The following is a 26349-nucleotide window of genomic DNA, read 5'->3' as shown; positions in this document are numbered from 1 at the left end:
GGAAATATACGATTGGAAAGGAAGCTGAAGCACATACATCAAGTAAAGCTCGAGATAAGGCTGCTGATTAATGGATCTCTGTGACCGGGAGTGACGGATGGATAAGTAAATCTTCTGATGAATCACCACTAGGAGACTGTATGTTTGGAATGAAGGGGGGGTGGAGGAAAAAACCTTTTTTTCTTTACACGATGTGATATTAATAACCCTTCACCCCAGAAAGAAATAAGATTGTCGCGTTTTTATCAATCATAAGCAGGATTTTAAAAACTGTGTGGGGATGGATTACAACAGAAGAGAAGACTGGTGAACGGTGAGGAAGAGGAAAAATTTTATGACGCAGTTAAAAAATGGCGTCTCGCCAAGACAGGCTTGCCGGAGAAAGAAGGACAGGGGGGAGGAGAATCAGGATCGTTCGAAAGAGGAGGAGTGTTGGAATGTAAGTTTGACCTGACAGAGCCCCCTGATTTGTTTGATATAACTGGCTAGCCTGAGGAAAAATAAAGGACAGACCAAAGGTTAACTTTGTTTATGGAAGAGACGAACAGAGGCTGTCCCTGAGAGAGATAGTTTTTGAAGAGTACAAAACCCACACAGAGACGCCAGTTTCCAGTCTGCTTGTGAGAACCATCAGAGATCGCAAAGAAAGGAATATATGATAACAACAAGATGAGAAAGAAAGTAATAAAGGACTATCCGGATCGAACTGGATAGAACTGTCTAATTTAAAGCAGTAAAATATGTGATGCCTGGATCTGTCCGGAATTTTGGACTCGTGCCGAGCTTGATGTATGGGTACCCTTAACAAAATTTAAAATTTGGCTGTATAATCTGGAACTAATGTGATTTGAATAATGTGATGTGATTGGCCTGTTAATAAAAATTATTTTAAAAAAAGAGAGTTATGTGGGAGGCAACAGCTACCACATCTTTTGTCCAAAAGCACCCACTGATGACACTCTTCTCCTTCCTGCACTTTGATATTCACCTTCCAGCAAAAAGTCTCAGACCACTGTCTCCTTTGATTAAAAACCAAAGAAAACAAATCATCCCCCACCACATCATGGTAGCGGGCAGGGCATAAAATTTTCACACTGATGTACGTTACAAAGATTGGCCCCAGTTGGTGTGTGTTTTAAAACACACTTCACTGATTTTGTTTAGAAAACTACAAAACACAATAGGGGAGAATTGGCAGGTCACATTTTGATGAGCATTAGAAGCTGGTGTATCATACTTCACAGAAGGAATGCAAAAAATGGGAAATGAGCTACAAAGAAGGGAAAATGGGGATGCATTAGAAATATCAACATAACTCTACAAAAACCACACCATTTTCACATATTCCATATATCTGCTGGAGTGGCAGCTGTGCCCTCATAGTATTTTCAGTACGATCTCTCCAAACTGCCCCAAAGGCTTCTGGCTTAATCCTACCAGACAATAATCTTACATGCCATGTAAGTTTTTCCTGCATAGCTGCTGTATACTCCAGACTTTACTCCACCACTTTCCAATGTCAGTTTCCTCTAATGCCTTCCACTTCTGAACCATGGCAGTATGTGCTACCACTAATAACAAATTTAATAGTGTCGTTGATTTTATTTCCTCATTTCTACCATCAAATAATGATAAACTGCACCTTGAACAGGTTCACTAAGAATATTCCTTAATTCAATTTTTTTTGGGGGGGGGCATTTGTTTCTTGTTTGCTTCTTTTTTTATGCTTGAACTTGAACCTATGTGGAGCACCCATGACAAAATGGAGACTCTCCCCAACTTTGGGCTCAGAGGTTAACTCTTTGCTCCTGCCCTAACCTATGGTTTAAATTCCCCCACCACAAACACACACATGCAACCTACTTTTTAGTTGTTGAGGGAAGAAGCCAACTATGTCCATATGCAATGGTGCAGATAAGTAATTTTAACTAGACTCCAGATCAAGGTAGGGAATTTGTGGTCCTCCAACATGGCCTATGGTCAGGGATAATAGCAGTTGAGGTCCAGCGCTATCTAGAGGGTCAGAGGTTTCCTCCAGCATTTCCCCAATATCCTCCAACATCTCTCTGATGAAAATAGGGACATACTAAGGAAAAGCGGGACATTCCAGGATCAAATCAGAAACCGGGCTGGCTTCTGTAAATCCCAGACTGTTCCTGGAAAACAGGGACACTTGGAGGTCTGCGTTTCCCATGCCTGTTGCAAAGTACTGAGGAATGGCAGTGGATTTGAAGTCAAGCCTTTTAAATGATGGTTAATTCCCATATGAGAACCTGCTATGCTGCCCCGCCATCATTCTCTTACCCTTCCTACATTAAAGCAAATATAGCAGCTGGAGGTCCAATACTATGAATTGCTGGGGGGTTTTTAATCATATATTTTGGACTTGTCCTAAGATCAATATTATAAATTCATTAAAGACGTTCCTGCCTTACGTATGCCTTATGATCCTGAAGCTGCCTTGTTAGGTAACTTAAAAGGGGTTATTCAGAAGTCAGATGTGGAATTTAATTGTAGCCTTACTAACAGCTGCAAAACTAATAAAGCCACTAATTGGCGGGAACCAAGTCATGCTTTTAAAAAGTTTGGGACTTAATATTTGAGTGGGAATGGCCTTACATAATTTAATTTCAGGCTGAATGCTGCATCCCAAACTCTTACTTAATGAGCTTGACTGCCCCATCAGAAAATAGATGAACGCTCTGATCAGGGCCTCCATTCAGCTTTCCCGGAAGTTAGTTGCACTGGGCAGCTGCTGTAGGTGTATGAACAAAAGTATATAAAATCCTATGACCTTCTACTTAGAAGTCAGTCCTAATAAGCTCAGGGCTTATGCTCACATAGATGTGCCCATGATTAGATCCCCAAGTATGAAGATAGAGGAGAAGAATCACAGAACTGTAGAGAAGGCATTTCAGAAATACGAGTGTTGATTGCATTGATTCAGTGCCCCCATTAATAGTGTGTGAGGGAGTATTATGTGACGAGAGTGAAAGACTAGGGGTGTACATCTTTTCCTTCAAAGCATTATGGGCACTGTAGGTCACCTCTCACAGAGTTAAATTCCCAGCAACATTTAACCAACTACAGTGCCCATAATCTGTGACCATTGATCATGCTGGCTAGATTCTAGCAATGTTTGGAGAGATACAGGTTCCCCATCCCCATTATACAAGGTATATCTCATTCTCACTCTAAAGATACTGTGTTTTGTTCAACTATAAGAACAATCAATATGTCTAATCAACCCTTTAGCTCTAGGTTTAACTATTAGTGACTCTAGAATATTTTTTTGTCTTATCCCAAAATACTTAATGCCTTACATTTCAAAAAGCATGGGAGAAGATGGCTTATGTTCATCAGTTTGATTAACAACTTCTTCACAGAAGAGGATATGATTATCTATAGTTATTTCCAATGTACTTTCAGTCCCCCATAATGTCGCCATGCAATACCAACTAATACATTAGGAGAATTCTAAAAGATTTTGAATTTAGTGGTGATATTAATTCTGGACAAAGTATTCCACTCATCATGCCACATAATACATCCTCAAAGAGTCTTCAGTTCTCCTTGTTCAGCCTTAGCAAAATATCCCTATTATATCAACCTGATATTACTGCCAATTTCACACAATAACACTCAGTAATATTAGAAAATCCAGTACTCCTTGAGACTTGATATAGTTTATATAATATGCTAACTGAAGCACTTCCTAGTTTTTCAGACCAAAGAAAATCTGAAAATTCTTCAAATTAAAATTAATGTTCTTATTTTGTTATTGCTCCATTACGGTACTTTTTGTACAGGAATAGCTGAGAACAGGAACAAATTTGGGGGGAGGGCATTCATTTCAATCGTAGATATCGACACAAACCAAGAAGTCATTAAATTTGCCCCATTTACCTCCAAATAATCATCCTATAGTGCTTATGTTCTGCTATTTCTCCTAGACTGGTTTCATCCAAATATCAAGAGACTTAGCTGGGAGCTTCTCGCTAGGGAATAGATCAGTTATGGGCTATTTAGGCTGCAACCCTATAAACATTTACCTAGGAACAAGTCCCACTGAACTCAACTGGGAGGGCCACTTGCAGTCCCACCACAGAGTATTGCTTGCCATGTTGGGATGAGAAACAGAGCTTTCTCAGCAACTGCACCCCAACTTTTTCCCATGTCTAAAAACCTCTATTTTCTCCTGAGCCTTTGGAGGAATCAATTATTCCTGCCTTAGGGCCAGGTTGTCTGCATTGCATAGTTTTAATACTGTAATGTTTGTACTGTAATGTATGCAATTGATTTTAATTAACCATGGTTTATAATGTTCTACTATTGTTCTACACCACTTTGGAAACTGGTGAAAGGTAAGTTTAATTAAACTAAATTCAGTAAGACTTACTTCTGAGTAGACATTGTTGGGATCACATTAAACTGTCAAGACTTAATCCCATCCAGTTGGATATTTTCTTTAATTTTTTGGCCAAAGAAAATTTAATATTTTTGCCAAAGAAAGCCATTTTGTGACGCAGCCTTCCTTTAATTTCCACAACGTAACTTCATCCACTGAAGGCAGGCCATATGGGAAGATCTAAAATGCACTGTGTCTTCAAAGGTCCCAACTCCTTTTCACATTGTGTGTATGAAGTGAGAGAAGAATCGGAACCAGGTTAACTGCGTATAGGCTCTGTTCAGATCTTCATATGAAAAGGAGGAGAGTGGAAGTGGGAATAGCAAACATAGTCTACATTACACAATATGTGACAGAGCATAGAGGTGCTCTCAGCTTCAGTCCCTGATATCTCCAGGTAGGGCTGGAAGAGTCCCCAACCTGAACACTGGAGAGCTGCCTCCAGTCAGTGTAGATGATACCAAGGACCCAGCTGCAAATAAAAACGTTTTAAATGTGTCGTAAAGTGAAATATACAAATGTGACACTAGATGGCAACAGTGAGCTATGCAACATTCAATGTATTTTTCAAAACTTTTTTTTAAAAAAGCATTTTCACAGCGGGGTGTGTGTGTGTGTGTGTAGATTCCACCCTAGTTAGATGAGGAAATGTATATCTGCCTCGGTATAACACTGCTTCCTATGAATATCTCAACAGGGCCAATGACATATATATACAAACACACATACACAAAGTATCCCAAGCCAAGACAAATAATTTATTAAGTGATAGAAAACAAGAGAGAGAGAGAGAGAGAGAGAGAGAGAGAGAGAGAGAGGAGGTTTTGTATTAGAACAAACCGTGATAGGGTTGGTTAAGGAAGAGATGGACCAGCAATTTAAAAAAAAATAAAAACTGGTGACAGAATAATGGAAGCAAAGGCAGCCACGGCTTTATGATCATATTGTACCTCCCATCCATATCTATTCAGTTCCAGTTGCTCTTGGGCAGATGGGAAATGAGAAAAGAGATCCATTTTCTCAGAAGAAAGAGAGAGAGAGTAACCGTTTACAAACTGTGTGCTGTCAGACATCTGTGTGCCACTGCCAACAGATGTTATTGTAATTATGATTAAAATGCTACAGAAATTATAATAATCCAGTAAGTCATGTTCATAAATTCATCTACATTGAGCACTTGACTGGGGGAGCAGCACTCACACAGGCTATTCTGTGTTGGGAAAGCAGGGAACAGGTAATTAAGATACAATTGGGAGAAGCAATCTGGAGGGAGAAACAATCTGGAGCAGAAAACTCCTGAAGCAATGCTGGAGTAGAGTGGCAAATCTTTGCTGGTCAAACGCATCACTACATCCCACAAACAATGTAATAACTCTCATGTGTGGCTTAGTTGAGGGAGCTAGAAGATGACCTGGGGGACGGGGAACCACTGGGGAGAAAAGTCTCCTAAAATGTTGACTGGCTGTTGCTGTTTCTAGAATACAGGAAGTGTCTGCCGCTCCCCAATTTCATATATTCAGCAGGTAGGTAATCTGTCCATTTAGGTTTATTTTGGTTTCTCATTTTTCTGAACTTAACTTTGGTTTTCCACATCAGTTTGCTAATATTTTTTTTAAGTCCTCCTGGAAAACATCAGTTTTTTTAGGGCAAATTTCTCCCAGTACATACATTTGTATGCAATTTTGTATAGTAGACACTTTTCTTTTCTTTTTGCAGTGTGTTTTTCCTTGATATAACAGATCTATGTATGGTTGCCATATTTCAAGCAGTGAACATCTGGAATTTGCCTGAAGCTGTGGAGCTTTTTTTGGAAAATTCACAGGTTTTTGAGCCGTTTTAAAGGAAAACGGCCCAAAAAGACACTGCCAACATGGGTTGCCATACGTCTGGATTTTCCTGGACATTTTTGCGATTTCCACCCAGGTGCTGCTTCCAACTGCAGCATTCTAGATATGTCCGGGAAATTCTGGACATATTCTAACAATGGTGTATTCTAACAAGGGCAACCCTAGTGTTCTTTCCATCCCCTCCTTTGTCTTCACCCACAGCCATCAGTGTGGGTCACACCCTGTGATATAAGCGGAAATACACTGTAAACTTAGTTCCCTCTGCTCACAAGTTAAGGAGGGGAGAAAACCCTTCTGAGCTCTCACACTAAAATGTTCTCTAACTTGTAGTAGGCAATAAAGAGCTAAATGGACCAATGGCCTGACTCTGTACTAGACAGCATTCTTTGTATCTTATTCTCTCAAGACTCAAGTTTCAAAACTATAGTTTCAAAACTATTTATTCTCATCTGTGTTTTAAATGCCATCTTAGAAGTATTTTATGCTGCCTAGGTTGGTTTTTAATGGGATCGTTCTATTCTTTTAATTATTGTATATTCCAGTTTTTAACTAAATTTGATACAGTTTTGTTATGGTTGGTGGCCATTTCATGTGATGACGATGCAGCAGTCAAGAGGAGGGAAGGAACTTGCCCCATATGGATTTGAGATTGCCACAAAAAGAGCACTGCATTTCTATTTTTTGTCTATTCCTTATCTCTGTTTGTTGAATTCCCAGTTGCCAGACGTCTTGGCAAAATACTTTTGGTTTTTTTACAACAGATTTGTCACAGCAAGATCTGGACCAGATCTTGGAGAGGACCAGATGCCTATTGCTGAGACAAGAGATGCCTTTTGGATTGTTTGGAAATGATTTGGGGCTGGCAGAGAGTGAGAAAATTCCAGGATCTGAAAGCAGGAGGCTGCATGTACCTCTAGCTTCCCTCTCTCCCAGCACCCATCTCTAAGTAGCAGGAGAACAACTCATCATGATTGTCAGGGACTGGGTAGACAAGGAGGAATGGTACAAGGCTACAATCGGGGAACGCCCCAGGAAAGCGTCACAGGGGGAAGGCTCTGAGCCAGGAGAATGGAATGCAGGAGACAGGTCAGAGGAAGACAGGGGTGTAGACGGGTTGGAGATTGAGCAAGCAACAGGCTTAAGTGCGACCGAGGCTACTGAGAAGGTGACTGATGTTGCAACAGATCCCCAGCCACCTGCCAGTTCCACTGTTTCCTTCTCCCATACTCCTCTGTCCCCAAAAACAAACAGGGGGTTGCATGTAGCAGAACAAAAGACACAGAGAGCCCTCCTTGAAGGAGTTTGTGACTGTTAGGTAGGCAGCTGGCTGGTGAGCAGCCTTAAGAGGAAGTGGGAGGCTCAGATCCTCAGTTCTGGCAACTGCCTTACCAGGCTAGTCCAACCCGTGGGGTTCACTGTTGGGTTTTGTTTCTCTGGATAAAGAATCAGGTAGATGGGGATTGTTCGAGCGTGCCTGGAAACTAGCCTGGTGTACAATGGTAAATATTATATCCATTGCCCCGCCCACTTTTGCCTCTAGCCCCGCCCACCACTGGCCCCCAGAAGCGAATGTGGCCTCCAGGCTGAAAAGGATTCCCCACTCCTGCTGTGGCTCTTGCTCTGCAGCCTGCACACATGTTGCTGAATTGGACTAGGGAAGTAGCACAGCTCAGGCTGAGATAAAAATAAAATAAAATTAGGAACTCCTATTCTGTGGTCCTATTCTGCGGGACGCAGGTGGCGCGCGGGACGCAGGTGGCGCTGTGGGTTAAAGCCTCAGCGCCTAGGGCTTGCCGATCGAAAGGTCGGCAGTTCGAATCCCTGCGGCGGGGTGCGCTCCCGCTGCTCGGTCCCAGCGCCTGCCAACCTAGCAGTTCGAAAGCACCTCCGGGTGCAAGTAGATAAATAGGGACCGCTTACCGGCGGGAAGGTAAACGGCATTTCCGTGTGTGGCTCTGGCTCGCCAGAGCAGCGATGTCACGCTGGCCACGTGACCCGGAAGTGTCTCCGGACAGCGCTGGCCCCTGGCCTCTTAAGTGAGATGGGCGCACAACCCCAGAGTCTGTCAAGACTGGCCCGTACGGGCAGGGGTACCTTTACCTTTACCTTTATTCTGTGTTACCAGCACAGCATAAAAGCCGAGATGTTATTTTAATCTTCTGTGCAATAAGACACAGCTGTTTTTGAAGCCAGTAGGATTGCAGGGAGTTATTTACACAGTACAATGTACATTTTTAGCAACACTTGGGAACTAACTACCCAGTAATTTTAAAAAAAATAGAATTAGATTGCAATTTTAAAACCAAGACTGGAGTTTTAATCATATTTTACTTGGATGTAATGCACTTGAAGTACTGTGTATTATCACACTTCTTAAGCAAAAATATATCCATGGGTATTGCTTCATTGCTGGATCCTAGACACACATATCTGAAAGAATGTTCATGATCCAGCCAAGAAGTGGGACAAGAGGAGATGTTTCTGCTTAGGGGTGGTGCAATAAGTGACAACCACCTCCCCAAATCTACCCTCCCCATTCTGTTACAAGCCAGTCAGTTTTTTCCTGGAACCAACTTTGCGGAGAAATGGCAAATTGCTATTTAAGCCACCAACGTAACGTTTTTTCCAACTGAGTCAGTCAAAAATCCATCAAACTCTGGTTTACGTGCATCTTTAGATTTCCATGTAGCAGCAGGCTGGCAGGTGGATGAGGGCACCAACCCTGCGCCAAAGGACTGTGTTCAAGGTGATACAACATTTTTTTACCTATAGTGCCAGATCTAGGATAGCCCAAGCACACAGATACTAGCAGCACTTAATCAGCTGGCTGATAAGTATGTGTGAAACAGCCCTTTCACTCTGCCTCACCTTCTTTGTGGGGTAGTTGTTGGAATGAAATGGGATAACCACATTTGCACCACCATCAGCTCTTCAAATAAAGGGCAATTTAAAAAAAAAAACCTGTGCTGTATAGACAGTGTGGTGCAGTGGTTAGAGTGCTGGACTAGAACCGGGGAGACCAGGGTTCAAATCCCTGAAATGAAGTGACTTGGGCCAGCCACAGTCCCTCAGCCTGGCTTATGTGACACAGGATTGTTGTGTGAGGATATAGAAAGGTAGAATGCATACCACTTTGAGTTCCACAGAGGGAAAGTGGCATATAAATGTAAAAGGTAAAGGGACCCCTGACCATCAGGTCCAGTCGTGGCTGACTCTGGGATTGCGGTGCTCATCTCGCTTTATTAGCCAAGGGGCCAGCGTACAGCTTCTGGGTCATGTGGCCAACTTGGCTAAGCCACTTCTGGCGAACCAGAGCAGCGCACAGAAACGCTGTTTACCTTCCCACCGAAGCGGTACCTATTTATCTACTTGCACTTTTGACATGCTTTCAAACTGCTAAGTTGGCAGGAGCTGGGACCGGGCAACGGGAGCTCACACCGTTGTGGGGATTCAAACCACCGACCTTCTGATCAGCAAGTCCTAGACTCTGTGGTTTAACCCACAGCGCCACCTGCGTCCCAGCATATAAATGTAACGATCAATAAAACAAAACAGATAGAGAGAAGCCCTCTTCATGTGTTGCAGGGACAAACCTAAGGAGGAAAGCAGGAAATGATGCTCCCCTCCCAATCATTGGCTCCTTCCAGTTGCCCCATATCTGGCAACTCTTCCCTCTTCAACCCATGGAGGTTCCTGGAAGACTGGGGAGTAGGCAAATTCATGGACAGATTAGACCGGAGCTTTCCAAACTTTTCTTGTTGGAGACACACTTTTTAGACACGCATCATTTCACGACACAGCAATTCAGTTTTACTAGCAAACCAGAGAATAAACAAGCCCCTTTCCAGGCCCAGGAGGAGCACGGGGAGAGTTCACACGACACACTTACACACTGCAGCTGACACACTAACATTGCAACGCACCCTTTGGAAAGCTCTGAATTAGACAATGGAGAATCTGACAAATGCCTGCTAGCCACAATGGCTATGTACTCCGCTGTTGCTGTGGAGCGCAAGTGGGGACAGCGCCATTTGCACTCATGTCCGCGGGTGGCGCTGTGGGTTAAACCACAGAGCCTAGGACTTGCTGATCAGAAGGTCGGCGGTTCGAATCCCCATGACGGGGTGAGCTCCCGTTGCTCGGTCCCTGCTCCTGCCAACCTAGCAGTTCCAAAGCACGTCAAAGTGCAAGTAGATAAATAGGTACCGCTCCAGCGGGAAGGTAAACGGAGTTTCCGTGCACTGCTCTGTGTTGGCCACATGACCTGTATGCCGGCTCCCTCAGCCAATAAAGCAAGATGAGCGCCGCAACCCCAGAGTCGGTCACGACTTGACCTAATGGTCAGGGGTCCCTTTACCTTTACCTTACCTACTTGAGGGCTTTCCACGGGCTTCTCCTTGAGAACAGGAAGTTGGCAGACAACATGGGCCATGTGATCTCGCAGGGCTCTTCTTATGTTCTTAAGATCAGCATCCCTAATCATGCAGGGAGCCCCAAGCAGAAAAGGCTCCCCATTGCAGACCATATACCCAAACGTTGGGAAGTTGGCATAAGCACAGGGGGGTGATGGGAACAGGGCAAAGGGGGCAGTTCTTTTCGGCTCATTCATGGCTGCCATGCCTGAAGAGTGCTACAGTACCAGTAAAATCACATCACCATAAATAAAGTGTTTCAAAATCAATACAGGAGATTTTAAAATAATCCGACTGCAATCCCTTTCTTCTTCTTTCTTTCTTGGCCGTACAGTAGTAAGAACTCGGGACTTGGTGCTTTCAGAAAACAAAAGGCACCTGCTGACAAAGTTAATGCTCAGTAACTCCAGAAACATTTCATGCCACAGAAAATCCTGTTTGCTTCACTTCCTGTATGAAACAGAACAAAACCCAGCGATGGTGCCGCAGACTAGAAGCCCCAAGGAGTCTAAAACTAAAGCAATTCTAAACCCATGGACAAAAACAAAAAAACTGTGACCCAAAAACAAATTCACCAGCTTGTTGGCCAGGCTTTGTTTTCCATTTAAAAAAAAAAAAATTAAGGTCATCCCTCCAACTTTATATTCAGCTGAAAAATGAGGGGAGTGTTTTAGTCTCTTTTTCAACATTGTCTTTCTTTCTGCTTTGAAAAGTTGCTAAGGGAATGGCTCTGGGTAAGGTCAAGCAGGAGAAATCCTGCTGGGAGACTTAATGCAGCCAAAACAGCAGGTTTTTCTCCCCCTTCTTTTTTTAGATTAATGCCACTCGGTTTCCAACCCCCCCTTAAAGGGAGATCATTACTGTTCCCATTTCTTACTGCATATATTTAATATAATATTAATGTACAGGGAGAGGAAGGCTCAAGAGGCTGTAGTAGCAGCAGCGGGGTTCAGGGAGGGCGAACGCCGCCACATCAGCGCACCAAGATGGAAACGGAGACTTGCTAGGGAAGTAGAGGGCCGCTGTGGGAAGGACAGCTCACCAGCAATTCAAAACCCACAAACCCAAGACCGCCCTATCAAGTGCAGTAATCATCAAGTCTCCAACATTCTCATTAACTGTTAAGTCATTAGGAATCACATAAAAGAAAACTGTTTCAACATGCGTTTCCCTTTTTTATATACTTAGCGCCTTAAAGCTATGGAAATGAGGAAGCAGAGGAAAAAATGCTTGGGATATTAGCATATCATTGGAAATTACCATCCCTTCTAAATTCTTACGCGTTCCAGTGTGCACTCGGCTAGATTTTCAAGATGTTGCATGCTAGTTAGATGGTCTCCTGTTCCACTGGATAAGTTTCTTGTTATGTACTGAGCTTTCACACTTGATTCCAAGTATGTTTCATTTCCTATCGGAGAAAAACAGCATCAAAACTAGCCGGCCCCACAGCAAAGTTGTGACAGGGAAGGGGTTGGCCGTTGACTGCAGTGGGGCAACATGCCATGGCTATATGAAAATGCAATACTTTATGGATGATCCTCAGCCGACTACAGGTTACACTCACTGCTTTGGAGGTCCCAAGACTCAGTGCACCACCACTGTTTCCCTGAAACAAGGAATTTCAACCTCAGAGAAAATATTACGGCAAAGCAAAGAAGGCAAGAATGTCCCTGATTTCTCAGTGTGCGAGGCAGCCGCCTGCTTCATCTATGCTTATTGCAGGTTTCATCTCTACTTTAGCAGGGGGAAAGGCAATTGAGAGTGCTAACATGCTGACCTTTGCAGGAAAAAAATAATTAGAGTGCTCAAGCACACAATTGCAATGCCAGAACTTAAAATGAGCATATGGACATTGCAAAAGAGGGGGAAAGCACACACACTTAATCATGTCAAATTACCTTAGTTTGACATATAGCAGGGTGATACAGACCATTTTCAGGGAAGCACATGGCCAGAACTTTGCAACAGTGAACACTCCCCTGCTGGGCATCAGTGTTGCCACAGGCTCACTGGGAACAAAGGGACACTGCTGTGTCCAACCTTCTGCATTTCTTGTGTACATATTTGCATACGTACACACTTCAAGAAACTGTTAAGTCAAGCATTACCTCAACAGAGATGGTTGGGACTGCTGGGTTGTCTCCAAATGTACCCTTCCGCAAGTGAAACTACTCTTTCACAAGTAGAAAGCCCTAACTTAGTACAAGTTCTTTACAGCTACAAAAGAAGGAGGGGAAATGGGAGAGCTGCTTTGTATAAGTTCATACCCTCCAACATTTCTCCAATGACAATAGGGATATCCCATTCCATAATGATAATTTTGCTATTTATGCATCACACCCAGCCACTCTGGGCAGCTTCCAACATATATAAAAACATAACAAAACATTAAACATAAAAAAACTTCCCTATACAGAATTGCCTTCTGACAGCTCGGGAGTTGGATAATTCCATACCCTGCAACATTTCTCCAATGAAAATAGGGACACCCTGAGGAAAAGTGGGACATTCCGGGATCAAATCAGAAACTGGGACCGCTTCTCTAAATCAGGGATGTCCCTGGAAAATACAGACGCTTGGAGGGTCTGTAAGTTGTCACACAATCTCTTGCACACATCTAGAGATGCTTGTTTGTTTTCTGTTCAAGGTGTGCAAAGTTTTTCACCAGCTCCTGCACAGCACTTTGCAGAATAGAACCCACCAGCAGAGAAACACTACGTTAAAAAAATTACTTATTATTAGTATTAAAGGTAAAGGTAAAGGTACCCCTGCCCGTACGGGCCAGTCTTGACAGACTCTGGGGTTGTGCGCCCATCTCACTTAAGAGGCCAGGGGCCAGCGCTGTCCGGAGACACTTCCGGGTCACGTGGCCAGCGTGACATCGCTGCTCTGGCCAGAGCCAGAGCCAGAGCCAGAGCCGCACACGGAAACGCCGTTTACCTTCCCGCTGGTAAGCTGTCCCTATTTATCTACTTGCACCCGGAGGTGCTTTCGAACTGCTAGGTTGGCAGGCGCTGGGACCGAGCAGCGGGAGCGCACCCCGCCGCAGGGATTCGAACCGCCGACCTTTCGATCGGCAAGCCCTAGGCGCTGAGGCTTTAACCCACAGCGCCACCTGCATCCCTTATTATTAGTATTAGTATTCACAAAACTCCAGAGTAGGTGAAGACTCAGAGTGTAAGCTTCAGATGTCAAGGAAATAAACAGCTACCTGACTTTTAGAAGGCATCAGAAGGCAGCCTTGTTTAGGGAAGTTTTCAATGTTTGATATTTTATCGCTTTTTTATTCTGTTGGGAGCTGCCCAGAGTGGCTGAGGAAACCCAGGCAGATGGGCGGGGTATAAATAATAAATTATTTATTATTATTATTATTATTAACAGGCTTTGGCTGCAAACCAACACACACTTAATGAAAAGTCCCACTGAATTCAATAGGATTTCCTTCTGAGCTATTCTGCATGATTTCTAGCTCGTCTCAATGTAGGCCCAAGAAGGAGTGTCAAATCAAGCAGCTCATAAGCATAAAAGCACATGCAGAACGAGACGATAGTGTCGCAGATGTCTTCCCGATGGTAGTCTTAAACAAGTCTGGGTTTGGTCTCGGAAGGCACCAGGAGGTAAGCATTATGCGTTTTCATCCCACTGAGCACCAACATTTAATGGCAGCAGACTGGTAAGCAAATTGTGCAGGAACACTGTCAGGACTCTAGGAATATGGAAAAGATCCCCCTACTTTCCACTGTGTCTGGCACGTGCTTAGCAAGCATTGAAAGAACAGATTAAAACTCAGTGATGCATGCAACCGTATGTTCCTTCTAGAGAGCCGGGTTTGGTTTCTGCAAGTTCACATATGTACGCTACCTCCCAATGAATCAGCATGAAATCGGTTGTCAAGAAAGCAGCTGAAGATGCCAGAATACAAGGGAACAAATGAAGCCCCCATAGCAGCCTCCCAATCTATATTTACTGGGGTGTAAGTCCATTAAACACAATGTAATTATGGTGCTGGAGGAGACTCTTGAGAGTCCCATGAACTGCAAGAAGATCAAACCTATCCATTCTGAAGGAAATCAGCCCTGAGTGCTCACTGGAAGGACAGATCCTGAAGCTGAGGCTCCAATACTTTGGCCACCTCATGAGAAGAGAAGACTCCCTGGAAAAGACCCTGATGTTGGGAAAGAATCAGGGCACAAGGAGAAGGGGATGACAGATGACAAGTTGGTTGGACAGTGTTCTTGAAGCTACTAACATGAGTTTGACCAAACTGTGGGAGGCAGTGGAAGACAGGAGTGCCTGGCATGCTCTGGTCCATGGGGTCACGAAGAGTCAGATATGACTAAACAACAACAACAAAGTCCCATTGAACACAATGTAATTGCACAAGTGTCATGGTAAGGCTTGGAAGACCACTGTGCCCAGACCTAGTGCTCGTCCTAGAATCCTCTGCAATATATACAGGAGTCCCATGGCAAGCAAGCAGGAAAAGCATTCCTTGAAGGTGGAAAGTTTGAAAACTGCTGCTATAGACTTGCAAATCAAGATTCCAAGTTAGGCTGGGAGCATTCCCAAGGGAGTGATCACATGCAGTGCCTAGAAGTGTGAAGCTGTTTGCATAGCCTTGATGCCACATATCAGTGTAATTCACACATGCCTGCATATGAGTTAATTACTGAATAGCTCACAGATAAATGAACCAACTCCACGGAAAAAGTGTTGTAATTGAGTCAATGTGACATGCTATGAAGAGTCTCTCTCTCTAGTGTTTTGATCTGTGATGGATCATTCACAGATGCACATCATTAGATCCTAAGCCATCAAATGATGAAAGTGCATGTATGAAACAGCTCATAGTTGTCACTTTAATTTGTGTTGTTTTGAGTACTTGCCAAGATTGGTTATCTCCTTGCACACTATACTCCTTGTGGCATTTTTTTTTCGTCTTTAAAAATCAAATCTATGTTCACAGTAATCTAAAGTCATATAAAGTACTGATGCCACAAATAATAAATAACCAGCTATTCTCATATGTCTCCTTTCCATATCTTCCCTTTAACTCATATATAAATTAGCTAACTTGTACATGACGGTGTAGTCAAATAACCTCTTTAATAGAAATTTCTTTATCCTCTAATTCTTTTGCTGTTCCCATAAACAGATGAGTTCTGTCTCATTATGATTTTCCAAAATTTGTATGCTATGGAGAGGTGTCAGCGGTTCCCCCTGTTGATGCGCTGGGCATCCCTGGTTGTCCCTCAGCAGCCCGGGGCCAGACTGGTTGGTTGGCTTCAGGAGCTGCTCGCTGCTGTGGCACCCACCATTTTGCCTCACCAGAAGTCCCCATATGATGTGTCTTGTGTCACTGAACCAATCACGCAACATTCATTCCCTACTGATAAATCTACAACACTTAAAATATAAATCCAGGGACATTAAATGAAATCTGGGGACATTCCAGGGACAGATTTTGTACGGGGACACATTTGTAAATCTGGGGACTGTCCCTGGGAAACGGCGACATCTGGTAACCATGGGCTATGCTCATGACTATATATACTGTAAAGGAGCATCAACCATGGCTAGACAGCATCCATTCAGGCAACACACAGATTAGACTATGCTGAATACCTACTCGAAGGTGATTGTTGGCACAAATCACCATAGGAACAGACCATAAATACTTCTGCAGCTACGCTAATGTTTGCTATATAGCACTGCTCACGAAAGCACGGATCATCAAAACAAAACATTTTACACCTTAGGGCCTTAGTGCAGCTGCCGTAGCACCGTCCTCGCAGAGCAGGTCAGTTGATTTGTTTCATCTTTTCTTTCATTTTGACAGCTCTTAGCAAAGTTGCATGGAAAACAAGCAGAGCATCTTGGAAAAAAACCAACAGCACTAAGATAACAAACGGTAAGAGTGACAGCAGAATGCGGTCCAAAACGATACTACAGAGCAATGGTATGGCTCCTGGCTCATCCATGCATCATTCTGTCAGCACACTGTATAACAGCAAAGAAAAGAAAATTAAAACGATGGGGGGAGAAAGAGAATCGTCTGTCTAACACCAACAAGAAGCCTGGAAATCAAGATAGGGCTACCACTATCATCTTCACTCACCCATCGTGTCAAAGTTCTGACACCCCTTGAGTGAACAGCTGATCACTCCCCAGGAGAGAGAAGCACATATTAACTCCTCCAAAAGAGGTAGTTCTTAAGTAGAATTGTAACATTTATCCAGCATCCCATCTGCCCTCCAGCTTATCAGCTTCTGCTTAGGGAGAGATTCTAATTTTAGAGGCCTACTGCCCATGAGTGGACAGTTTAAAACAACACCTATCAGGGTCTTGCAGAAAATTTTGCAATGCCTAATGAGCTGTACCAAAACAGATTAAAATATGACTAGACTCTTTCCTGGACTCTCCAGAGTATGCCTCATACATTGGCTTTGCCATAGCTTCTTCATCCGATATAGCACTGAAACACCACAAATTTTATATACATATATCTGTGTCTGGATGCACGCCACGCAAAGGAAGAAAATACAAGTCTCCTGTGCTCCAAATGCTTCCGTTCTCTGCTTGGGTGTCATATTTTAAATCCCAAATGCAATCAAACCAGGGAAGGAGATGCTGTAAGGTTGTGCGAGGAGACACTGTTTAAAATGCTATTTCAGCTATCCAACTGCTGTTACTTCCATGAATATGAATCAGCTGCAAAATAGGCCACTGATCCTTTGTAGCTTTATGAAGATCTGATTGTACGCTAAAACTTTTGACAATAATCAACTCCCCTATTCTCTGCTAGTTTCAAGTGCAAGATAATGCAATAGGAAGCACACCCACAGACAATTCAGATGTTGCATCGCTTGCTGCCGCTGCTGCACTGTCATACATTAAGGCAGCAATGATATAAAGCAGGGATGCAGAATCTGCAGCCCTCCATGTTGTCAGCAGGGTCATGCAAGGTTGTTGGAACTACAGTCCCCATCATCCCTGACCGTTGGCCATGTTGGCAGGTGTTGATGGGGGTTTGAGTCCAACAACACCTGGGAGGGTCACAGGTTCCCGATCTCTGCAAAAAACACTTACTTGGGAATAAGTCCCATTGAACACAGCATGACTTACTTCCAAGTAAACTTGCACAGGATTGTGCTGCGCAAGCCCAGTACAGTAACTGGCTCTTGAACCTTCCTTGAGCCTTGCCATCTTGCTATGGGCAAAAACTGATGTCAATACTAAAATAAAACGTTGACTTCCCCAGTAACTCGGCATCTCATGGAAAGCGAAAGCCTGCCCCAAGTAGAAAATCGTCAGAAACACCCAAGAGAGCACAAAGCACTAGTAAAAGGAGCAATTTAAATATAATATGCTATAATAAGTGCAAGTAACCGAGGTGAGTTTCGATGGGAACGATCCAGAAAAAAACTCATCAGAATGTGCTGAGCCAACAAGAACCCATAGAAGCATGCATGAATTTTGACAAGGGGGGGTGTGGAATAACTATTTCCAATGCATGGTAAGAAAGGCTTAATGATTCATCGTTCAGGGGAGGGGGAAGAATAGTAATATTGCTAAGACATATAAATAGCTTTCCTTTTCTGGAGAACTGCTACAGAGCTACACAGCTGCTGAAGTAACGCATCCGGTAACCAGTCTCAGCTTCTTTACCAAACTCCCCCCACATAACATTCCTAATCTGAGGCAGGATCTAGAATGTTTTCTTCTGTGATTTGAACTCATTTACCTGCCCAGCTACTGTCTTAACCTTATGAACTTGAGGATAGTTTGCAGGCTGTCATTTAAGTTGGCCTAGCTGAACCATCTTTAAGTCTGTATGGAATTATTGGCTGCATGGCAAGAACACAAAAATAAAATGCATTTGTACATAATATAGGTTGGCAATTTGCCTGCCTCCATCATCTAGGCTGACCAGTTGATCAGAACCAAGTCCTGGAGAGATTCGGGTTATCACATGTTTTCCATGCTGCTTTATTTGTTGCTACAAAGATGCTGCGACGGTTGCACATTTCAAGTAACTAAGCCTGATCTCACAGGTCAGGCTCAAGAAAAATCTAGATGCAGTGTGCTTTTCTCCCTGCATTTACATCCCCTCTCTTTCTAAAACGACCATTCATTCATTCCTTCCATGCAAGTCAGTCTCCTTTCAAAATAAAACCCTTCAGAAAACACCACACTAGGTGATAATTCCTACATGCGACTCCTGATCACGTACAATGTATCCTATTTATTGCCGTAAAAAGCACATCCGGGATGGGTAGGACACAAGAGTCCCGAAACAGCTCTTCTTTGTGCTTATCCAATTAATATTTCCCTTTGGGTCTCCTGTCCCCTTGCCAACAGGATGGTAGATTGACAGGTGCCACAAAACAAGACCAGGGTGGAAGGAAACATTCAGATCACAAAGCTGCTGTTTAGTTGCCCTCCTCCCTCCTCCCTGTCCCTGTTCTTTCTTTTTTAAATAGCTCTGGCAGCAGTTCAGAACATCGGATCAACATGTTTTGTTCACGGCACCTATCCTCGGTTCCCTGCTGCAGGGATAGACTCTCCATAGGCCAAGGCTAAACAGAAGAGTAGAGATACTGCAAAACACGGAAAAAAATACCACACCATAACACTTTCTCACCTCATCTGGAATACAGTATTTAAAAGGGTAAGGGTAGCAAGAAACAGCAAAGAATCTCACAAACACCTTGATGGTTAACAAACTGATTAGGGACTTTGCTTGCAGAAGCCACGGGCCATTTCATCCACACAGCATCAAACCCATCACCCTGCAAAACACTTCATGCTGCTCCCATTTCCTACACCTTCGATTCCAGCATTTCTCTCCCTCTAAGCTACCAATCCTGCCCTTCCTTCTTCAAAAGACACAGAGCCAATCCTTTGCAACCAGGAAAACGATTTGTGCATGGCAGATCATATGCATGTTTACTCACACAAGCAAGTCTCACTTTGTATAATGGAGTGAATAGGGTTATAATGTTTTTTATCATTGTTATTCTTAAAGGTGGAGAAGTTGCAGTCCTGCCTAGAGACTGCTAGACCACAACTCCTCTCATCCCTGGCCATTGGCTATGCTGGCCAGGACTGATGGGAGTTGGAGTCCAGCCACATCTGGAAAGCCGCAGCTGTGCCACATCTGCCTTAAAGGCAGCAAGTTCCTTTTGAAGGACCTTGGAAGTCTCCAGTTACGGGCACAAATTAATCCACCTGTTGCCCTGCAAAAGCTCTTTCCACAGGCAATATATCAATATCTAAAGGTGTTCCTCTTTCATCCACACGGGAATATTTCGTGTTCCTCGATCCTTTTCTCCACTTTAAGAAACCGCCCTCCCTTCATCCACTTCCATTCCTCTTTAAGGCTGTAAATCACAGCACACTAGAAACCCACCAGGATTATAGGTTTCCAAGGATCTGGCTTGCAGGCCTTTCCAATACGCCTGTGTGTATACACACACTCACAACCACACAGCCGCACACAGAGAGCCTCGGATTTCTTTGGGCAGCTGGCGCGTCTGCGCCCGACAGCGCTGCACTGATTTCTCCTTTCACTTCGTTTCAGGGCTTCCAAACCAGCGACCAACTCCTCCAGCCAGCGCTTCAAGCAAGCCCAGAGGATGCTCGCCTCTCCAAGGCGCCCAAAACACCTCCTGCAGCTTTCATTAGCTCCCCGCTTGCTTTTTTCCTTGGCAAACAGCGCCAACCTTTGGCCGAAAGGAAAGTTTTCAGCCAAGCCGCGCAGCAAAGAAACCACACGCACGCACACACAACCTCGGCGGGCAAACAACGTCCGCTTTGTGCCACAGGCCCTGCCAGGCAGCTGCCTGCTCCCTTCCCAACTCCTACCCCCGGGTGGGGGTCGAAGCCCCTCCCAGAGACAGAGAGAGAAGGGGGGCCGGCGCGTGGGAACCGCAGGCTTGGCTAGGCAAAGCGCCCTCCACGAATCCCGCGCGCAAAAGGAGAGATCGGCGAGAAAGGCAAAAGCTCTCCGGGCATAGCAACAGCTAAAGGCAAGGCGGGGCAAGAGATCGACAACTGCCCAGATCTCCTCCTGCTGCCCCCGCCGTCTATAGCGCCTCTAGGGAGAGAGCAACCCAGCCTGAGTGGATCTCTCGCGCCCTCTCGAAGTTCCAGGGGCGCATTGGAGGCCAACGCGTCGCGAGCCCCTCTTCTCTCCTTCGCGGTCGTCCTTACCTTCCTGGACGGCGTGGAAGGGGTTGTTGGCTTCTATGAGTTTGATCGTGTACGTGATTTTCTCGCTCTGCAAGATGTCATCGTTGAGGCTCAAGTCCGCCACCGCCTGCTTGAAGATCTCGTCGTCCTTGGCCGAGTTGCCTTCAAATATGGCACCTGTTGGGGGTGGAGGACAAATAAACCATCATCCCCATTACCAGCATATGGGAAGGAAAGGCCGTGCCAGTGGCCTGAAGGTGAACCCAGAAAGGCTTTCTACTCCAAAGGCTACTTTATCCACGCTCGTCCCTCAACCTTCCATGCACATATACTTCCCAACCTCCTAAACCGCGGGGGGATTTAAGCCTACTCAAAAGGGGTCGTGCCCACTGACTGCTTCTTGACGGAGCCACACACCCCGAACTGGCCTTTTTTTCTCCTGCAACAAGTGCGCAAGCCTGTCCCAGATTCACACAGCTACAGATGCGGGCTGGGGAAGGGTCAGGAGCATCAGTTTTGCGCGCAGAAGGTGCCGGGTTCAATCCCCGGCCTCTCCAGGCAGAGCTGCGGGAGTCGGCTGCCTGAAGATCAGGAGAGTTGCTGCCCGTCCGTGTGGACAACACTGGCTTAGGTGGACCACTGGCCTGCAACGATAAAAAGCAGGTTTTTGTGTTCACCCTGAACTAGCATGCATTGAAAGGGGAGGAAGCCGCTCGCTCGTAGCCCTGCTGTTACAACAGGAGAGCTAAAGAGGAACTCGCGGAACTGAGCTCTGGAAGTTTGCTCAGCTGAGCTCCACTCAATAAAAATGACAAGGCCGGACCATCCTAGCTGCTGTCCTGGACTTGCCTTGAAGGAGGGATGTGTGGGGCAGAGGACATGCCCGAGGCCTTCCTGGAAGCGTTTCTGCGGGCCAGGCCACGGCTTCGCAGGAGAGCTTCCCGCTCCCTTGTGCCTTATATTCACCAAGGGCAAGTCCTCTGTGACACCACGGGCAGCTAAAGAGTCCTTATTCCCAAGGCAGAGAGGAGCGCCTGCGATGGGAACCTTCTCCTCTTCCCTTGCTCAGGGGTTGTGGGGATCAATGAGATTTTTCCCGGTTATAAAGCCCTGTGGCAGAGGGCAACCACATTTCTTGTTCCTTTGCTTGCAAATATATTATGTTCTGCTTTTTCGAGAGCCAAGGCTGCATGGCTGCGGTGCCCAGGGGGCTGCCCAACCGGGCGCTGACCAGACCCAGACCTGCTCAGCTTCAGCCAGTGGGCGAGCTCGGGAGCCTGCAGACTGTACAGTCCAATTTATAAGCAGCGTGAGCTTGGGGTTCCACTCGGCTCTTGGGATTTTAGCCTGTGTTGATTTATATAGATGTAGACACGCGGGGTGGGGGAGGCAGAGGAAAGGCTTCCTAGAAGTTTTATCCGCAAAAAGGTAGGGCAACACAACACCTGCGCGTCAGCCTCTGGAATGGGTGCCCCCCTTCTGCTCTTAGGGCTGCCCGTCACTTCCCTCCTGCGCATCGCCCCATATTAACGGAGATCTGAGCTTTGTGTTCAGTAACCTGAAAGCTTTTAATTTCAGAGCCTTGGTTATGCAGCTAGCAGGAAAACATCTGGCGATAAGCCTTACATAATATACCCCTGCTTTGAGCGTGAAGAGAGAGGAGAGAGGTAAATATATAGTGGTGGGCTGTTTTTTTACTCTGTTATGTATTTTGTTTTTTTTGGGGGGGGGGGGGAAATAGCCTAAGCATATTATTCTGCTCATCCTCACACGCCACCCACCTCCACGTTCCGCCTCTCTAACTTATTATTCACGTCTCTCCTGCGCCTTTAAATGCCAACCAGATGCTCACACCGTGCGCAAAATTCCAAAGCGAAGTTCAGCTTCGCTCTTCAACCTGGAGAAGCCATCATCCTTGCTCGCAGCTTCCTCTTCCCGCCCGCCACTTGAGCGAGAGGCAGGTGGCTGAGAGACTAAGGGGGCAGGGCTGAGATCTGACTAGAACAGAATTCTTCATCCACAGGTACAGGGAGATTTGGGGGATACTTTATCTGCAGGTGCCTAGCTTTGTGTGCCCCTCTGAAATCCGACGTCAAGAGTCGCCCATCCTGAGCCGGTTCCTTCACGCAGCTGAAGTTTAGCCGCTCTCTCTTCGGGGTTGGGGTGATGGGGGAGAACTCTAAAGTCTTTCCAAACCTAGCTGTAGCACAGCAGACTCCCTCCTCCCCTCCCCAATCGATCTTTTTTAAGGGATCCGCAATGCTGTTTGGCCTGCTCTCGCCAGCCTCCTGCTTAAGGCATCGGGAGAGGAGCACGCGGGGTAGTAGAGAAGGACGAGTTTGCCACCAGCCACCACCGAGCGGACCCGAAAGCATTTCCCAGCCCTCTTTCTCCCTCCAGCCTGACCACATGCCTTTCCTTCTCCTCCCCCACCCTCTCTTCTCCTTTCTCTCTCCTCTCCCCGCCTTCGGGGAGGAGACCTTTCCTCTGATTTGATTTAAAAAAAAAAAAAAGATCTCTACGAAGTTTTTAAAAAAGATATCATCGTCTGCTGGAGCCTCTTCTTTGGATTTTTCTCCAGCCTTTTCCATCGCATTGCCTCTCACTAGGGAGCTTTCCCGTGCCTCCCTTCACCAGAACCCCTGGGAATCAAAAGCTCCCCAGCTCCCTTCTCTCTCTCTCTCTCTCTCTCTCTCTCTCTCTCATACACACACTCATTTCCTTCTTCCTGCTGATCCCTGCAGAGTCTGGCCGCTGCTTTTATTTAATTTCAAGGAAGAAAGTCTGCAAGTCCCGTCCCGTCCCCCCCTTTTTGGCACGAGCCACCGTTCTCCTTCAAAGTTCCTTTTAGGGAACCCCGGATCTCCCGTCTCCCTTTCCGGCTTCCTCTTCTCCCGATCCAACCTTTGAGACCCCCACCGCACCCCACCCCCAACCACGGTGCTCAGTAATCCACCAATGAAATTTCATCCAGTCCAATGACAGACAGACAGACAGAGCACCCACACTACGTTCCTTTGGCACCTGCAATCTCTCCCCCACCCGCGGCAAAAACACACCAGCTAACTTGAAAGTGGCAGTTGTGTGCCTCCCACAGTCCGGGCTTGGGAGAACAACCACACCTGCCGGGGAAAAAGGAAAGTCCCTCTCCAAAGTTTTCCCTATGGGGAGCTTTTCAGGTGGGGGTTGGTGGTGTGTGCGACCACCACTTCCTTTTCCTCTTCCTCCTCGGAAGTGGAGAGTAATATAGGCGCAAACAGGTCCAAAGCCACAGAAAGGAAAGCAACTGCAAGCGCAAACCTTCCTCAGTACCGCCTCCGGAGATTTAGAGAGAGAATTCAGCTTTCACCATGGACAGTCTTATTTCGCCCCTAACTTTGCAGTGAGGTGCATTCAGAGGGCTTTTATTTGCGGTGGCGTGGAAGAGAAGAGGAAGGGAGAGCGAGCGAGCGAGCGAGAGCTCTCGCCATCCTCTCTCTTTCCGTCGCTAGAGTTCAACTCGCTTTCTCCATCTTCCCTCCTGGGTCAGAATTATTATTGCGCCTTAATGAGACCCGATCCTCCTTTCACTCTTATGGTAATTGCTTATGTGCCACTCTTACCCTGCAGCCTGCATATATATCTACACACACATATACACACGACGCGCGGACAGGGACACACACACACACACACACACACACACAAGCTATATCCCTTACCAATGTGGATGATGGAGTCCGCTCGCACCGTAACGCATTGAAATATCCAAGGGAAAAACCAAAGCATCAGTACTTCCATTTCAGACCCCTCGTACAGCACATCAGCGCGGATTGGGGGCGAAAAGCCACCGAGATGGGGAGAGGGAAGGAGGTGGAGAGCAAGGAAAGAGAGAGGAAAGATGCCCAGATTTTTTTTGGGGGGGGGGGAATAAAAAAAATCCCAACCTCCCCAAAACCTAAGTAATTTCCAAGCTTGAGGTTTGAAAGTCGGAAAGCGCAAGGCGGAAAAAAAACCCCAAAGGGGGAAAAAAGCACAACCCCCAAAAAGCCACCAGCAACGATGGAGCCACAGCAAAAAAGAAAGAAGAAGGAACGAGGTTGAGGTTTTTAAAAATGTATGTCGAGAGATAGATCCCAGCTTGGTAGGAGGCGACAAGCGACAGCAGCAGTAGAGCAAGCAGCCAGCCTTAGACTTCAGCAATAGCTCTTGAGCACTCCGTGGGTGAGTGTGTGCGCGCGTGCGTGTGTGTGTGTGTGAGAGAGAGAGAGAGAGTCTCCGTGTGCGTGTGTGTGTGCGCGCGCGCGCGTCTCCGGGCCCCAGCAAACAGCAAACTGCGGAGGCACCCCCCCTCCTCTAACTCGATCCTCCTCCCCCCCCCCCCCCGCATCAAACCGAGGACCCACGTGATTGCAGAGCCTCACTACTGAATATAGTCTGGGCGAAAAGGCAACAGAGAAGAGATGGAGAAGCAGCTCCTATGGGGGGGGGCGGCGAAGTGTGCGCGCGGGTGTGTGTGTGCAGCAGGAGCAGCAACCACGCACGCAGCAGCAGCAGGAAGCAACCGAGAAAGGAGAGTTGAGTTTGGATCAAGGATTTGCAAATGCTTTCTCTCTCTCTCTCTCTATCTCTCTCTCTCTCTTAAGGGGATATGGGGAAAAGATGTGTGGAAATCTGCTTTCTCAGAACGGGGAGGGAAGCCCAGCTCCACAGGAAGGCGCAGAGTGGTGCCAGTTTTGCGCACGGGGAGGGGGATATTTTTTTGAACATGTTGAAGAGGAGAAGCCTGAGCGCAACTCTCGAGAAATAGCCAGGAAGCGTGGCCCCGGGGTCGCAGGTGGAAGAAGTGGGGAGGGGAGGGGAGGAAGGAAGGCTTCCCAGCATCCTGAGACGACAAGCAGCGACCCTCCGGGAGAGCGGCTCGTGCGCAGGCGAGCCGCTCAGGTTGCTTGCGCTGGACCTCGGGCTTGTTTGTAAGAACTCCGAGGGATGAATGGACACCGAAGAGGGACCCGGAGGGATCGCAGATACATCTTAACTCTCTTCCCATGGAGGGTTGGAAGGGGGAAAGAGGGAGGAGGGGCAAGCGAAAGGGGGCGCTGCCATCTAGGATTATGGAACCGAGGTGCCTTTCTCAGAAGATGATGACCCGGGAGATCCTGTTCACTCCCACCCACCTTTCGCGAGGGTGAAAGGGCTGCCGAAAAGTTTAAAAAGGAAGCAAAGGAGTAGAAAAGCCTTCTGTCGAAGTTATCCATCCATTCAACATCTGGGCTCTTTGCTTAATAGGAGGACCAGATGTTGTGTCTTCATCACTCACATGATAGTAGTACTAATGATTATCACAAACTGTGTATTTGAATTCATATTATTCTGGGCTCCCTATTTTGACAGTTTCATTCAGGTCAGTACCTTGCCACTTGACTGCAGCCCTTGTTTAGATAGATAGATAGATAGATAGATAGATAGATAGATAGATAGATAGATGATAGATAGATAGAATATATAT

General features: G+C 45.9%; 1 protein-coding gene across 6 annotated transcripts in view; it reads right to left on the bottom strand.

Annotated features, from left to right (window-relative positions):
• GRID1 (glutamate ionotropic receptor delta type subunit 1) overlaps positions 1–25117 on the bottom strand; it is a 721020-nt gene extending 695903 nt beyond the window's left edge. For 3 of the 6 annotated variants that reach the window (XM_079975593.1, XM_079975595.1, XM_079975594.1), the window contains exons 1-2: positions 24563–25117; positions 20883–21038 (exon numbers count right to left, since the gene is read on the bottom strand). In XM_079975593.1, the coding sequence (XP_079831719.1) occupies positions 20883–21038; positions 24563–24641 (235 nt within the window). In that variant the 5' untranslated portion in view covers positions 24642–25117. The remainder of the gene's footprint in view (positions 1–20882; positions 21039–24562) is intronic. The other 3 variants (XM_079975596.1, XM_079975597.1, XM_079975598.1) reach the window with 1 other exon arrangement.
• Positions 25118–26349: the final 1232 nt, after the last annotated feature.

The sequence above is a fragment of the Podarcis cretensis genome, assembly GCF_951804945.1.
Source record: "Podarcis cretensis genome assembly, chromosome: 5".
Classification (NCBI taxonomy): Eukaryota; Metazoa; Chordata; class Lepidosauria; order Squamata; family Lacertidae; genus Podarcis; species Podarcis cretensis.
The sequence above is the reverse complement of the archived record's forward strand: the minus strand, read 5'-3'. Positions and strand labels throughout refer to the sequence as shown.